General features: G+C 56.0%; 1 protein-coding gene across 14 annotated transcripts in view; it reads left to right on the forward strand.

The window, feature by feature from the left end:
• The window catches only part of PTPRF (protein tyrosine phosphatase receptor type F), an 84403-nt gene extending 73916 nt beyond the window's left edge, over window positions 1–10487 (forward strand). For 9 of the 14 annotated variants that reach the window (XM_042246994.1, XM_042247042.1, XM_042247001.1 and 6 more), the window contains 13 exons: window positions 931–963; window positions 1714–1811; window positions 4839–4962; window positions 5109–5284; window positions 5996–6115; window positions 6410–6564; window positions 6640–6925; window positions 7026–7204; window positions 7418–7544; window positions 7727–7852; window positions 8101–8255; window positions 8335–8470; window positions 8821–10487. In XM_042246994.1, coding sequence (XP_042102928.1) covers window positions 931–963; window positions 1714–1811; window positions 4839–4962; window positions 5109–5284; window positions 5996–6115; window positions 6410–6564; window positions 6640–6925; window positions 7026–7204; window positions 7418–7544; window positions 7727–7852; window positions 8101–8255; window positions 8335–8470; window positions 8821–8889 — 1784 coding nt within the window. In that variant the 3' untranslated portion in view covers window positions 8890–10487. The remainder of the gene's footprint in view (window positions 1–930; window positions 964–1713; window positions 1812–4838; window positions 4963–5108; window positions 5285–5995; window positions 6116–6409; window positions 6565–6639; window positions 6926–7025; window positions 7205–7417; window positions 7545–7726; window positions 7853–8100; window positions 8256–8334; window positions 8471–8820) is intronic. The other 5 variants (XM_042247006.1, XM_027968811.2, XM_027968813.2 and 2 more) reach the window with 1 other exon arrangement.
• Window positions 10488–14968: the final 4481 nt, after the last annotated feature.

Raw genomic sequence — 14968 nt, forward strand, 5'->3', positions numbered from 1 at the left:
CAGACAGAGAGAGGAGTTCCTCTGAGGCCAGGCTGAGGGGGCTGTGCGAGAGCCTGTGGCTTTGGCGGTTGGAACCTTGGAGAGGTCCGAGTCCCGGGCAAGGAGCCTTTCAGTGGGTTGAGGCACTGTCAGTGGGGGATGAGCCAGTGGATATGCAGGCCCTGCCGGGATCTGGATCCCTGTGGCTGTGGGGATCTGAGAAGGGAAGGCAGGGTGGAGCACAGGGGATCTGAGGTGGTGTTATAAGGGATGGGGGACCAGAAGGTCAGGAGGCCGTGGCCTGGGGCGGGCCTTGGGGCAGGGCATGGTGAGGGTCATCAGAGGTGCTGAGGTCAGGGGACGAGGCTGCTGGCTGGGAGAGGGGTCTCTATGCACAGGGTTAACCAGGGAGGGGAACCAGTGACCAGAAAGAAGGGTTGGCTGGAATGGTGGCACCGCTGAGGGTCCCCCTTCCCATGTTTTTAGTTCAGCAAATGTTTATTATTTTCTCTCGTAATCTAACTTTCCTTCTGAAGATGCTTGAAATGCACAGCAAAACTGAGAGAGCGACACAGTCCCCATCTGCCCATCCTTACCGGGGACTCACCCTTCTGTTTCTCGCCACGCGTGCCTTCCTTCTCTCTAAAAGCACACTTTTCTTTTGCCAAATGATCTGGAAATAGCCAGGGTCAAACTTGGTTACCAGAGGCCACGAGGTTGGCTTGGACCTAGAATTTCATCACAGGAAGAGGCCCCCAAGGCCGTGCAGGCTCTAGGGGGTGGGAGACGGGCGTCTGTCACTTGGGCGGGGTGGAGCAGAAGGGGCTGCGTGCGGTGGGCCAGCCCTCCAAGCTCCCCAGACCCCCACTGGCTGCGATCCAAGGGCAGTGTAACCAGAGGTTAACGGGTGTCCTTCTCTGGCCCCGCTGTTTTTGTTCTTTTTCTCTGCAGGTTCCAGTGTCCCCAGTTGCCCGAATATCTCAAGTTAGTTTTTCATGCTCCCCGCCTGGGGCCCACTCTGGCTTCTGTGTGTCTCCTCTATCTCTCACCCATCGCCTCTCTCCTCCCTTGAGCTCTTCTCTTCCCTTTTCCTGTCTTTGCTCCACCTTCTCACCGCCCCATCCCACTCTCTCCTCGCCTCTCCCCGTTCCTCCGGCCGCCCCCTCTTGTCTCTGCCTCTCCCACCTCCCGACTCAGTCCGACTCCCTTCTGGTGCCTCTCCCACCTCCTCGCCCCAGTGCCTCCCTCCTCTCCTCTACCTCTCCCCCTGAGCTCTTCCTCATCACTCTGCCGTAATCTCCGTACGTCATGATCACTCCATCCACATGCTGGGTGCTGGGACGATGAGGTCACAGAGCCTCCCATGGTGACTGGCACCTTGAGGGCAGGAGCGCTGTCCAGAGGAGGGCCCGCGGGCGGGGCACAGGCTGAAGCAGCCCAGCCCCATCCCGTCTGCTGCCCTCCACCTGGGCGTCCGGCCCTGACCTGGGAGGAGGGCCAGCCACTCAGCACCACGTCGCGAGGCCATGCCCACTCATGCCCACGGCATACATCCCCCCGCCCTGACCCTTCCCGCCCCCCGGCCGCCGTGTGCCTACCACCCCTGTCGCCGCATGTGCTGCTGTCTCCATGCCAGTCACACGTGTTCACATGCGCACATCCATGCATCGGGCTGTCTCTGCCCCCCGCTCAGGCCCCACGCTAATTTTGCTCATGTGCCCGCCCTGCTCCCAGGTATGCGAGACCACCCGCCCATCCCCATCACCGACCTAGCTGACAACATCGAGCGCCTCAAAGCCAATGACGGCCTCAAGTTCTCCCAGGAGTACGAGGTGAGACGTCCCTTCACCGCCACCGCCCCCACCACCATATGCCTGGCCCCAGGCCAGCTCCTGTCCTGCCTCAGGCCCCTGCTGTGTGTTTGGGGAGCGGGTGGTGGGCTCCAGGCTGCCCAAGAGCACAGACTGAAGGGGTCAGCAGTAGCCAGTGGGGAAATCAGCTTCTTAGGTACCGGGCCTGGTCAAGACCTTTCAGGCATGCCAAGATTAGGACACAAAGTCACATGCCCCTGTGCTAAAGGAGGCAGATAGAAGGTCATAAACACAGTCAGTAATAACAGCTGGCATTTGTAGAGAGCTCCCTGCCAGCCAGCTCCAGGCTAGGCACTCTACATGCACCATCTATTTATGTCCTCCCTACAACCCTATGAAATGGGAACTGGTGTTAGCCCATCTTACAGATGAGGAGGCTGAGGCTCTGAGAAGGGAATGACTTGCCTAAGGTCATGTCACTGATGAGTAGTGGAAGCCGTCTGGCAGCCTGTGCCTGCACATGCGTGTGCTCAGAGTGTCTGTCACAGAGATGGGGAGTCTGGGAGCCTGGCTCCTGCCGCCTGGGCTGCATAAACCCTCCTGCTCCAGGTGCTTCCTTCACTGCGGTTTCTACCCTGCCTGCTTCCAGGAGGCACTAGCGGTAAAGAACCCGCCTGCCAGTGCAGGAGACATAAGAGACGTGGGTTCGATCCCTGGGATGGGAAGATCCCCTGAGAAGAAAGTGGCAACCCACTCCAGTATTCTTGCCTGGAGGGTCCCATGGACAGAGGAGCCTGGTGGGCTGCCGTCCACGGAGTCACAAAGGGTCATGCAGAAAGTCACGACTAAATCGACGGAGCATGCATGCAGGCTGGGGGCTCAGACTTCAGAGCACTGCTCCGTGACCTGGAGTCAAGGCTTCTCGCTCCCAGCTGGAGAGGTGCTTTGCTAGTGAAGGAGGAGATAGGGAGAGCCCAGACTCCTCTGAGGAGTACTGGTGAAGGTGTTGTTAAAGCATCTTCTGCCTCAACCCCACTCAGTCCCCGCTCCCTGCACAGGCCTGGCAGGGGATTCGCCTTGGTGGATGATAGATGGGTGGGTGGGTGATTGAAGGGCTAGCTCTGCCCTGCCTGTGCATCCACTTCCCTCCAGTCACACGTCCACCCTCCACTGTGCTTGCTGTCCTGGGCACCAGGGCTCCACTTCCAAGGGCTGTGGGTCAGGTTTCTGCGGAGGAAATTGAGCTTGGCAGGTGGATTGATGATCACATCTGCCTAGAGGACAGGGTGCTGCCTCTTCCTGTGGAGCTCCCACTGGGGGGCCTGCCCTGCACAGGGCCCCACCACAGCAGGGATGGAGCCACTGAGTCAGGCTCCCTGCCTTCAGTTCCCATGAGGCCTCCACTCATCCAGTTCCACGTCCCACTAACCCTTCCTCCTGTGGGGCCCTGCACCCCACTGTCCAGGCCCGCGGTGTCCTCCTCTCACCTTCTGCCACTTTTCTGCTCGTATCTGTGCTCCCCTTACAGATCTTCCTCCTTTAGGAAGCCGCCTCTGGCCACCCTGGCCAGCCGAGAGCTTTTCTGCAGCCAGGTTCTGATAGCTCTGTTACCTTTAATGATGAGCGTCATCAAGCACTTAGCCTGTGCTTGCCACTGGGAGTGTGGAGACAAGTGCCCACAGGGAACTCAGTCAGTAGGGAGATGAGTGCAGACGGATACATAAATGTGACCTCGTGCCATGTTGGTAAATATGCAGATATGCAGAGAAGGTCCTCCGACAGCAACGTGAAGCAGGCAGGCTAGGGGTGGGGTGTGCTGGGGTCTCACAGAAGTGTTCACTGACCTGGGGAGAGTAACTGGCTGGTGCAGAAGCCAACAAGCAAGTGTTGTGCTGTGCTGAGAACTTGGGGTCGTATTCATCTGTGAAAGGAGGGTAATAATAGAACTGGTTTCATGGGAGGATTGGGAGAGGGAATACAGAGCGCAGAGAATAGCGCCACACACACGGTAAGTTTTTGCTGAGAGTCAGCTGCTGCTGTCATCCGAAGCGACAAGGAACCATGGAAGGCGTTTAAGTAGAGAGTTGATCATCAGATTGGCATTTTATAAGGATAGTTCTGGCTGCAAGACAGAAAGAGGCAGGGAAAGGGCAAAGGAAAGAGTAAGGGAGATGCCCAGTCTGAGCAGGGGTGGCCCAGCTGAAGCCCTGGCAGCAGGCTGACGAGAGCCAAGGAGCTGGGGGAGCACTGGGCCGTGGTGACGGATGAGACGAGGGGCACAGAGGAGTTTGGAGGACGACTGGCAGGTTGTGGCCGCGGCTTTGGGGTAAATGAGGACAGAGCCCTTCACCGAGACGGAACCCCAGCAGCAGAGCCAGGTTTGCACAGGGGAGCTAATGAGCTCAGCTTGGCAAGGGCTGAGACTGAAGAAGTGTGGGGCATCCTGGTGGGATGTCAGGGGCCAGTGGGCTCTGCAGACCAGGGCTCAGGGGAGACTCTGGGCTACAGCTGAGTTACGTCAGCTCCAGCATATGGCCGTGAGGTCATCCAGGAAAGGTTGGAGAGTGCAAAGAGGGCCTAGGAATGAACCCCAGAGAAGCACTGTGTCCTGCCTCCGAGAAGGAACAGCCGGAGAGGGAGGAGGAGAGCTGGGCGAGGCCATGCAGCGGTGTCTGGAGCCCAGCAGCATTGGGTCATGCACAGCTGGCCGCCTCTCACTTCTGCCCTCGTTGGCTAGCTGGTTGCAGGGCTTGAGGGACTTCCCCTGCCCACTCCCCACCTCTGCCACTCTCCTAGGCAGGGGGATTTGGTACCTTGGTGAGAGGAGTCTTCAGTCTGTCACCTTGCTAACCAGTTCCATGGTAGTCTCTGTGCTCCATCGCTGGGAAGCTGGGGCTCAGCCTTCCCCAGCACCACGGAACAGAGCCAGTGACTGTGGCCTGGGAGCAAAGGCAGATGTGGGCACCACCTGGAAGGCCGGGTCTCCTGGGGGCACTAGGTAGAGATCGGCTATTACCCCTCTCCACCTGCCTCCTTCCTTCCCTGCAGTCAATTGACCCGGGACAGCAGTTCACGTGGGAGAATTCAAACCTGGAGGTGAACAAGCCGAAGAACCGCTACGCCAACGTCATTGCTTACGACCACTCTCGAGTCATCCTTACCTCCATCGACGGTGAGCCTAGGCTTGGGGACCCCTCCCGTCCCCTGGCTCTCTTCGTCCTCCTCCTTACTGGGTGACATCTCCTCCTCCAGAAGAGGCCCGCAGACTAGGTTGGAGGCCCCGAGATAATGCTCTCCCGTGTCCCTTCCTGCCCGTAGGTGTCCCCGGGAGCGACTACATCAACGCCAACTACATCGACGGCTACCGCAAGCAGAACGCCTACATTGCCACGCAGGGCCCGCTGCCTGAGACCATGGGCGATTTCTGGCGGATGGTGTGGGAACAGCGCACAGCCACTGTGGTCATGATGACGCGGCTGGAGGAGAAGTCCCGGGTAAGGCTGTTCAGGTCCCTGCTGGGGTTGGAGGGGGGTCAGGTATAGATACTCGGGCACCCCTTCCTGTCCCTGTGGGAAGACGCCCTTCAGGGGACTTGCCAAGTGCTAGTGTTCTCCTGGGTTGTCCTCGTATCCCAGCTGCTGAGCGTTCCTGGGATGTGGTGTGTTCCCCAGACGCCAGTGGGTTCCTGCCGTGTTAATATGTTGTCCCAGATGCTGTCATTTTCCAAGAATGTTAACATGTCCCCCAGTTACTGCATGTATCTGGGATGTTCACGTGTTCCCTAGATGCTAGAGTGTTGCTGGGGCCTTAACACATCTCCTAAGTTAATTAGTGGAATAGAGCTGCTGTTATCTGCTTTTGCACAGCAAAGCATTGACTGGAACATAAAATTTACAGAGCTTGAAAATGGTGTATAAACGTTATGGGTAAATTTGGCAGAAAATGCACCTGGTGCGATCTGGTCACGAATAAACGATTTTCAATTACGTCCTGTGTTCGCCTCACAAGGCCAGGGGTGGCGGCCTAGTGTGAGGCCCTGATTTGGTCTGGTGAGGGGGTGGCATGATGAATCTGAGATCTCGGGACCAGGGGCCTGGCAGCTAGCACAGCCGGACCTTCCACCAGCTCCTGCCCCGGGCCCTGCCTGTCTGAGCCTTTGGGTCCCTCTAACACCCTTGCCCGCACCCCCTGCTGTCCCTCTGCAGGTGAAATGTGATCAGTACTGGCCAGCTCGTGGCACCGAGACCTACAGCCTCATCCAGGTGACCCTGCTGGACACAGTGGAGCTGGCCACCTATACTGTGCGCACCTTTGCGCTCTACAAGGTACAGCCCTGCCCCGGTGCCTGGGCTCAGCCTGGAGCCTGTGAGCACCATGGTCTGAGCGTGGTGTGCTGGGGGAGCGGGGGCGGGTGGGAGTCCAGTGTTGGAGGTGTGAGCAGACCATGCCGGCCGGTGCAGTGGGCGGGGTGGATGGAGGCAGCACCTGAGTTCCTTCAGGCTGCCCCGTGTGACTTCTGAGTCCCGTTGGAGAGCTGGGGTCTGGCCTTGGTGTTGGGGCAGGTGGTAGCAGGCATGCGCCTTGGCCACTCACTCCATCTCTGCTGCCGTCCTCCGCAGAGTGGCTCCAGTGAGAAGCGGGAGCTGCGTCAGTTCCAGTTCATGGCCTGGCCAGACCACGGAGTCCCCGAGTACCCGACCCCGATCCTGGCCTTCCTGCGGCGGGTTAAGGCTTGCAACCCCCTAGACGCGGGGCCCATGGTGGTGCACTGCAGGTGAGGGGGTGCTGCCCCCCGGGGTGGGCCAGAGGGGAGGGAGGCCTCTGCGCAGGCTGAGCCCTGTCCCCGCAGCGCGGGCGTGGGCCGCACGGGCTGCTTCATCGTCATCGACGCCATGCTGGAGCGGATGAAGCACGAGAAGACGGTGGACGTCTATGGCCACGTGACGTGCATGCGGGCGCAGCGCAACTACATGGTGCAGACCGAGGACCAGTACGTGTTCATCCACGAGGCGCTGCTGGAGGCCGCCGCGTGCGGGCACACGGAGGTGCCTGCCCGCAGCCTCCACGCCCACATCCAGAAGCTGGGCCAAGTGCCGCCTGGGGAGAGCGTGACTGCCATGGAGCTGGAGTTCAAGGTGGGCTCGGGGCTGGGCCTGCCCGGCTCCGGCGCCTGGACCGGGCCGTGGGGCCGGCCCCCCAGGAAGCCCGGCCTGACCACCCCTTCCCTCTCGTTAGCTGCTGGCCAACTCCAAGGCCCACACATCCCGCTTCATCAGCGCCAACCTGCCCTGCAACAAGTTCAAGAACCGCCTGGTGAACATCATGCCCTACGAACTGACCCGTGTGTGTCTGCAGCCCATCCGCGGCGTGGAGGGCTCTGACTACATCAATGCCAGCTTCCTGGATGGCTATAGGTCAGCATGCTCGGGACTGCCCACCATGCCTATGAGTAGCTGGGCGCACGCCTGGCCAATGGGAGGCACGACAGAGTCGGGCTGGCCCGGGAGACCTGGGTGGGCTTCCTAGAGGAGGGGTGATCTGAGTGGGACCCCAAGGGACTAGGCAGCCATAGGGAGACTCGAGGGGCAGTGGCACCTCCAGCATGTCCCGTCTCGTGTCTGCCCCAGACAGCAGAAGGCCTACATAGCCACACAGGGGCCTCTGGCGGAGAGCACCGAGGACTTCTGGCGCATGTTGTGGGAGCACAACTCCACCATCATCGTCATGCTGACCAGGCTTCGGGAGATGGGCAGGGTGAGCACGCCAGCAGCCTTCCGCAATCACATCCGTTCCCTTCCAGCCCCGTAAGCATAGCTGCAGACCCTTACTGTCGCCTGCGGCTCCCAAATCCTCTGGAGCCTGGCGCTCCCCTCCCCTGCTCCTCTCCTCCCCACCTCCGCCCCTTCTGACCCCAGGGCCGGGCCCTCTGTCCACAGGAGAAATGCCACCAGTACTGGCCTGCAGAGCGCTCTGCTCGCTACCAGTACTTTGTTGTCGACCCGATGGCCGAGTACAACATGCCCCAGTATATTCTCCGAGAGTTCAAGGTCACGGACGCCCGGGTGAGTGGACAGGGGAGTGTGTATATTTGCATGAAGGCACGTTTGTAACACTGCCGGAGCCCCTCTGGGGTGGGGGCTGCCTGCATGGTACCCCAGCTCCAACCATAGGAATCGAAGGTAAGGTGTAGAGGTGGTGAGCCCATCTCCCAGGATGGCTTCAGGGTGCTGACCTGTGCTGCTGCCCTGCCCGCCTGGCCAGGGGGTGCTGCCACTCCAGCCCTGACCCTCGGCCCTGCCACCTCTCCCAGGATGGGCAGTCAAGGACGATCCGGCAGTTCCAGTTCACAGACTGGCCGGAGCAGGGCGTGCCTAAGACGGGCGAGGGCTTCATCGACTTCATCGGGCAGGTGCACAAGACCAAGGAGCAGTTTGGGCAGGACGGGCCCATCACGGTGCACTGCAGGTGGGGCTGGCCCCGCGGAGGGCTGGGCGGGTCGGGGGCCTGGGGGCAGGAGCCCTGACCCAGTGCTCTCCCTGGGCAGTGCTGGTGTGGGCCGCACCGGGGTGTTCATCACACTGAGCATCGTCCTGGAGCGGATGCGCTACGAAGGCGTGGTTGACATGTTCCAGACCGTGAAGACCCTGCGCACACAGCGCCCAGCCATGGTGCAGACGGAGGTATGCAGGCCACTGGCCAGGCCGAGGCTGGCTCCTCCCACACATGCCACTGGCGTTGCCCGAGGTGCAGGGGAGGGGTGAGCTGGACACACTCCCTGCTCAGCAGCTGTTGCACTGGGTGCCGGTGGTATGCCTGGCTCCCAGCTAGGGTCACACATGGCAGTCCTTGCAGGGGTACACGATCTAGGGGCAAACTGGGGTGGCAGGGGGGGAAGCCCGAGCAGATGTCTGGGTCCAGCCCCTGCTCCTGGCCAGCAGAGGCTAAGTCCATGACCCGCTGGCTGCAGCACATGTGCCCTTGGCCATGTTGGGGGGCATCTGCCCATGCTGACTGGCCCCCTGTCCCATAGGACCAGTACCAGCTGTGCTACCGCGCGGCCCTGGAGTACCTCGGCAGCTTTGACCACTATGCAACGTAACTACCGCCCCCTCTCCTCCGCCACCCCCGCCTGGGGGCTCCGGAGGGGACTCAGCTCCTCTGAGCCATACCGACCATCGTCCAGCCCTCCTGCACGGATGCTGTTGGGACCACAGCATTTCAGGAACATTGCCACACCGCACAGAGAGCCCAGAACTGCCCTGGGCGAGGGGGTGGGCCCGCAGGCAGGCGCCACGGCGCGGTCTCTGTCCGCCGCTAGGCCTGCCCCGGAGCCACTGCGAACTCTCTGTTCTGCTGACGCGGTTCTCATGCTTCTCATGGGGTGGGGGGATGGGAGCAAAGCCTCCCTTTTTATACATTAAGTGGGATTATAGACAGGGATTATAGCCTCTTCCCTCTGACTTTTCTTTTTGCAAATTCTTAACTGCAGACTGGGCTGCTGTGGGGGACGGGGGAGTAGTTTGTTTTCTCCTTGAGTTCACTTCGGATCCTTTCCTTTGGTGCGCCTTTCGCTGCTGCAGGACGGAGCGTGCCTTCCCCATGTGTGTGGAGCCGGGGCCGCCAGCCTGAGCGGAGGCACCGCTGATCTGGCTGCCCTTCCAGTCCTGCTGACAAGACCCTGTTTCAGCCAAGTGCAGGGAGACACATTTGGGGGGTTTAATTTCTGTTCCATTTTTCCGTAAGAGCCTTATTTGAGGCCCCACAGACAGTGGTGGGGGAGAGGAAGTGGGAAGCCCTCGCCCCAGTCGTCTATTCCAGTGCGTGCGTACCATTCGCAGCCCAGACCACAGATATGTCTGGGGGAGCAGGCGTTCCTCATCACCATCGTGTTTTGCAAAGGTTAAAGATAAAGCAAAGACGAAAAACAAACAAAAAAATCCAAAAAAAGAAAACCCAAGAAAAAAAAGAGAGGTACCCCCTGGCCTCTGCTTCAAACCCCTGAGAGGGTAGGTGACTCTGGGTGCCTGGGGGTTCCCTCTGGGAGCCCTGCCTTTTGTCTGGCATTGCAGGATGGCACGGTATTGGTAGGCTGTGGGTCTAGCCACATGGCCGAGACGGTGGGCACTGATCAGGGTGTGTGCCATGCCCCACACACCTCAGGGCCAAGCAGGGGTGCGGCTGGCCGTTCAGGTCCAGGCCAGTGGGCCTGGTAGCACATGTCTGTCCTCCGAGCGGGGGCCAGATGACTTCCTTCCCTGGTTTGCAGCTGTCTTCAAAGCCCCCAAGGAGCTCTCTTTTCCACTCCTTCAAGATGCCCTCCTAAACCAATGTGGCAAGACTACTGGACTTCTCTCAATGGTACTATCCTCAACCCTTATTATCTCGGCTTGCTGAGGGGCAGGGAGAGGGCCTCTTCCTCTGGGCAGCACTATCTAGGTAGGTAAGTGGGGGCGGGAAGGGTGCATAGCTGTTTTAGCCGAGGGACGCGAGACGGACGTCCCCAGGTCTAGCTAGGCTGTCAAGACCAACAGTCCAGGGTTGGTGATGTTGAGTGAGACATTCGTTTTTACCTTGTGGACGCTAGTGCTGTAGAGCTCACTGTTGTACACAAGTCTGTTTTCTATTTGTTAAGGAAACTACAGCATCATTGCATAATTCTTGATGGTATTAAATTTGAATAATCAGATTTCTTACAAATCGGGTCTCTTGTCTCCACTCTTTCTGGAATGCGAGTCTGGGCTGTCCGTCCCTCGGGGTGGGTTCTGCCAGTTTCCTGCTCCTCAGGAGACAGTGTGACTGTCCTGAGGATCTGGTGACGAGACGGGCTCGCAGGATGGTGAACAGTTTCAGATGGGAGCCTGAAGACTGAGCCACCAGGTGTGTGGAGGGAGCCACTCGCGTGAGCCCCGGCTCCCGGGGCTGGCAGCACACCCCCTGCCAGATTCTGGGTCGCCACATCCCCTTCCTCACCTCCTCGCTCTCCTTTTCCCCTGCTGTGCGGAAGAGAATGGCACTGTGGAGTGGCGGCCACGACCACATGGAAATTGGTTAGAGGATACTAGTAATTCCCGCAGTGTGGGTGTGAGACCCGGTGTGGCCCTCTGGCTCCTGGACACAGCACCATTTGTAGTGGTCTCTCCACTGGTAATCAGATAAGTCCTACCAGGGTGGAACCTTGGAACTTCTGGGGACAAGGGAGACAGACAAGGTCCAGAACAAGTGGAGAAGAGAAATACGTGTGATCAGCAGTGACTAGAGAGAGTATCATGGTGAGCCCAACACACAGGTGCTAAGGCAGCACCTCACCCTGCAGCGGGCTCAGGGAGGGCTTCCTGGAGGAGGTGATGTAAGCCACCCGAGTGTTACATAGGCTAAGTAAGGCTTGCTTTCAAAAGATGAGAACAGCATTTCCAATGGAGAGAGTAACTTGTACAAAGACTTGGAAGCAAGAAACCAACTAACATATGATAGACTACAGAGAACACCCATGACTGGGGTAGACGGACATAAGGAGACTGCAGGCAGCTGAGGGGCTTGAGCTGGTTGTGGACTCCCTGCTGGGTGGCGAGCCTCTGTACCATGCTGAACAGAGGCTCTGAACCATGCCTTTGAAGCCTTCGCTGCCCCCCAGTGTTGCCAGCAGTCTCTTTGGTGGCCGTGGTTTCTCTAGCTCCTAGCTCAGTGCCTGGCATATTTCTTTTCATTCAGAAAAACAGTGCCATCATTGCATGATTCTTGATATTAAATTTAAATTTCCTAATAATGAGCCATTAAACATTTTCAGGTGAGGGTAGGTATCAGATTGTCACTTGAACAGCAACAGTGTATAAACTGCACCAGGCAGGCTCTGCATACACTGTTTTACAGACATGATCACTTGGCCTCAAAACAACTCAGCAGGCAGACCCCACCGGGCAAGTCGATGCCAGAGCTGGGACCCACAGCTGGTTATGGCTGTTCAGAGCCCCTGCCCTTTCCATTGCCTGGTGCCAGGCTCCCTCTTGGCTGTCACCCCCTTCCAATCCACTCCTCGAGGCTCCAGGGCTCCCCATCACAGTGTGAGGCACCCCATCTACAGGTTCCCCGATCAGGCATCTCTTCTCTTCCTTCCTCACCCTCACAACTAGTCACCAAACTCTGCCCTTTTGGCCTCTTCTGCACCTGTTTGATTCTCTGCATTTCTGGGACCCGCCCTCTCCCTGCTGCCATGCCTACTCCCTGGTCTGCCTACCCCCTGCCCTGCCCCAGCCAACCCATCCTTGGCATTGCCACCAGAGTGATTCTGTTGGCAGACGTGCCCACGACACTGTTCTGACAAGACCCGGCCAGGCCTTCACAGTCAGCCCAAACTCCATGGGTTTCTGAGGCTGCAGGACCCTGCTGTGCAAGCAATTTGAAATAGGTATTTTTCATGTGATCCTCACAGCAATGTGTGGGGTGGGTCCTATTAGGCCATTTTGTCGATGAGAAAATCAGGCCTCATTCAATAGATAACTTGAGCACTTGCCGTGGGCTACTCACATCGGGGCACAGACTTCTGCCCGGGTGGTGTTTATCCTGTTAGTAGGAGGATAACATGCGCGTGAAAAATAATACATGTATATAGTTTGTTAGAAAGTGATAGGTTCCATAAAAGGGGGGAGGAGATTAGATACACAGGGAAGGTTTGGTTAATAATCAGGGTGGTCGAAGGAAGCAGCATTGAAAAGATGGGATTTGAGGAAAGACAAAGCTGGTGATAGATAGAACGTCTTTGAAATGAGCATCCAGGCTGAAGGAGCAGCTGGAGCAGAGGCCCTGGGCGGGAATGTGCCTCATGGGTTGAGGCACATGTGGCCGTGACACCGTGAGCAGGGGATGGGAGAGCAGTGGAAGATGAGGTTGGAGAGGAAATGGGGTAGCTTCCAGGCCAATGGGAGGACTTTGGCAGAAATCCAGGTGTAGTGAGCAGTGGCTAGAGACCAGTTCTGTCTTGGAATCAGAACTAAGAGGATTTGTTTATGGACTGGATAAGAGAAAGCAGTCAAGGTTGACCCCACAGTTTTGGCCTAAGCAACTGGATGAAGTTGCCATTTATTGAGATGGGGAAGCTACACATAGGAGCTGAGGAATTTGGAAACTTCAGGAGGGTCTGCTTGACTCTTCAGAGCTCTTTCCCCACTGCTCCCTGCCCATAGCTAGAGACAGAATCAGATGCATAGAGGAAAAAATATATATATTTAGAAGGAAATACACCAAAAGCTGTGAGTGTGGGTGGCTTTTTTCTTCATAATTTTCTAAATTTTCTGTAAAGACTATTTTTAAAAGGACAAACTTTTAAAATAGTATAACTAATACTTCATTTTATTTCACCATGCTGTGCCTCTTGGGGGAATCTTAGTTCCCTGACCCAGGGGATCAAACCCATGCCCCTGAAATGAAAGCGCCAAGTCTTAACCACTGGCCTGCCAGGGAACTCTCAACACTTCATTTTTTAGAACAACAAAAATCTTCCATATAGAAGTGTAACACATTAAAGTTTCCACTGTGTCCTTGCCCCCCCCAACTCCCTGGGGGGAATTCCAATTTATTCTTTATTCTTCTGGGCATTTTGTATGAATCTTGAAACATGTATAAACTTTATTTTTACACAACTGCCACCCTATTGTTCATAGCTTTCTGCAAATTGCTCTTTTCATATTAGTGGGAACTCCTTCCCACGTTAGTTTTTGCCTGAGCCACTGAACTGAAACTGTTACATACTCTTCTGTTATGGATAGGCCATAAATTTTTTTAATGGTTATTATTGTAGCTTTTTTTATTAAAGGAAAAAGTAGATACAGACTTTCCGGGTGCTGTAGTGGATAAGAACCTGCCTGCTGATGCAGGGGTCACGGGTTGGATCCCCAGTCCGGGAGGATTCCACGGGCCACGGAGCGGCTAAGCCCGTGAGCCGCAAGTACTGAGCCCAGGCGCCCCAGAGCCTGTGCTCCACAACAAGAGCAGCCACCTCAATGCGAAGCCCACTCAAGGAACCAAGGAGTAGCCCTTGCTCACCACAGCTAGAGAGAGCCCGCGCACAGCAGTGGAGACCCAGCACAGCCAAAATCGAAAGGTGGGTGCACACCTTTTCTTTAATAAAAATCTAAATAATGCCAACAGTCTAAAAGATACAAAGCCAAAGGTAAAGTGGGGTTTCCTCCCTCCTCCCCACAGCGGTTTCATTTCCTAGAGCTTCTGATTTTAGGCGTTTGGGTCTGAGCAGTACATCTTCCACAGTAAGCGGCATAGTAGTACACCTGGTGAGTCCTCACAATAAAACCTGTGGGATTTGGTCAGTTTAGGTGAACTCCCACCTGTTCCTCTTGATTTTGTTGTATATCTCTTTTCATTCTTTATGAGCTCTCTCAGGACTTTAAACAATATATTTAAACATTTATTTCCTGATTTATCACCCTGAGCAGTATCCTTCTGATTACCCTCTATGAAGAATGAGAAAATTAGCTTACTCTCCTTGATTCTCCCTCCTCCAATTACCATTTTTTTTATTTCTCATTGTCAAGGCTTATAATATCTTCTGATCTGTGAGTATAGTTGTCTGATTCTAAATATCAAAAACCTATAAACAGCATTTTAACTGGATGTTTATGAAAAATCTTTCCAGCATCAATTTCAAATAAGTCTCTACTTTTTTCTTTATTTCCTTCCCTTCTGGAGCACACTCCACTCCCACAGTTTCTTGTACAGCATTTTGAGCCTTTTTCTTTACTTTGGTAGAATACCTCTCACAAATTTTTTCTCATAGGATTATAAACTTTTCGGTTATTGTATTCCTGAAAATATATTTTTCTTGCATTCACTCTCAGTTTTAACTTTGTCTGGCATGGGCTTCTTTATTGGAAAAGAAAAAGGGGCGGGGGGGAATATCCCTGGCGGTCCACTGGCTAAGACTCTGCACTTCCAGAGCAGGGGAGTGTGAGTTGCGAGTTCAGTCCCTAGTCTGGGACCTAAGATCCCGCATGCTTTGCAATGAGGCAAAAAAAAAAAAAGTTTCCAGAAACTTTTAAAGCTATTGTTTCTAGTACTGTATGAAGCAGTTGTTGAAGGAGGAAGGTTATATGGCACTGTTATCGATGCTTTGCTAACAGGTTTCTTTATCAAGTTACCTCGATATTTGTTTGATCACCAACTTGATTTTT

The sequence above is a fragment of the Ovis aries genome, chromosome 1 (assembly GCF_016772045.2).
Source record: "Ovis aries strain OAR_USU_Benz2616 breed Rambouillet chromosome 1, ARS-UI_Ramb_v3.0, whole genome shotgun sequence".
Lineage (NCBI taxonomy): Eukaryota > Metazoa > Chordata > Mammalia > Artiodactyla > Bovidae > Ovis > Ovis aries.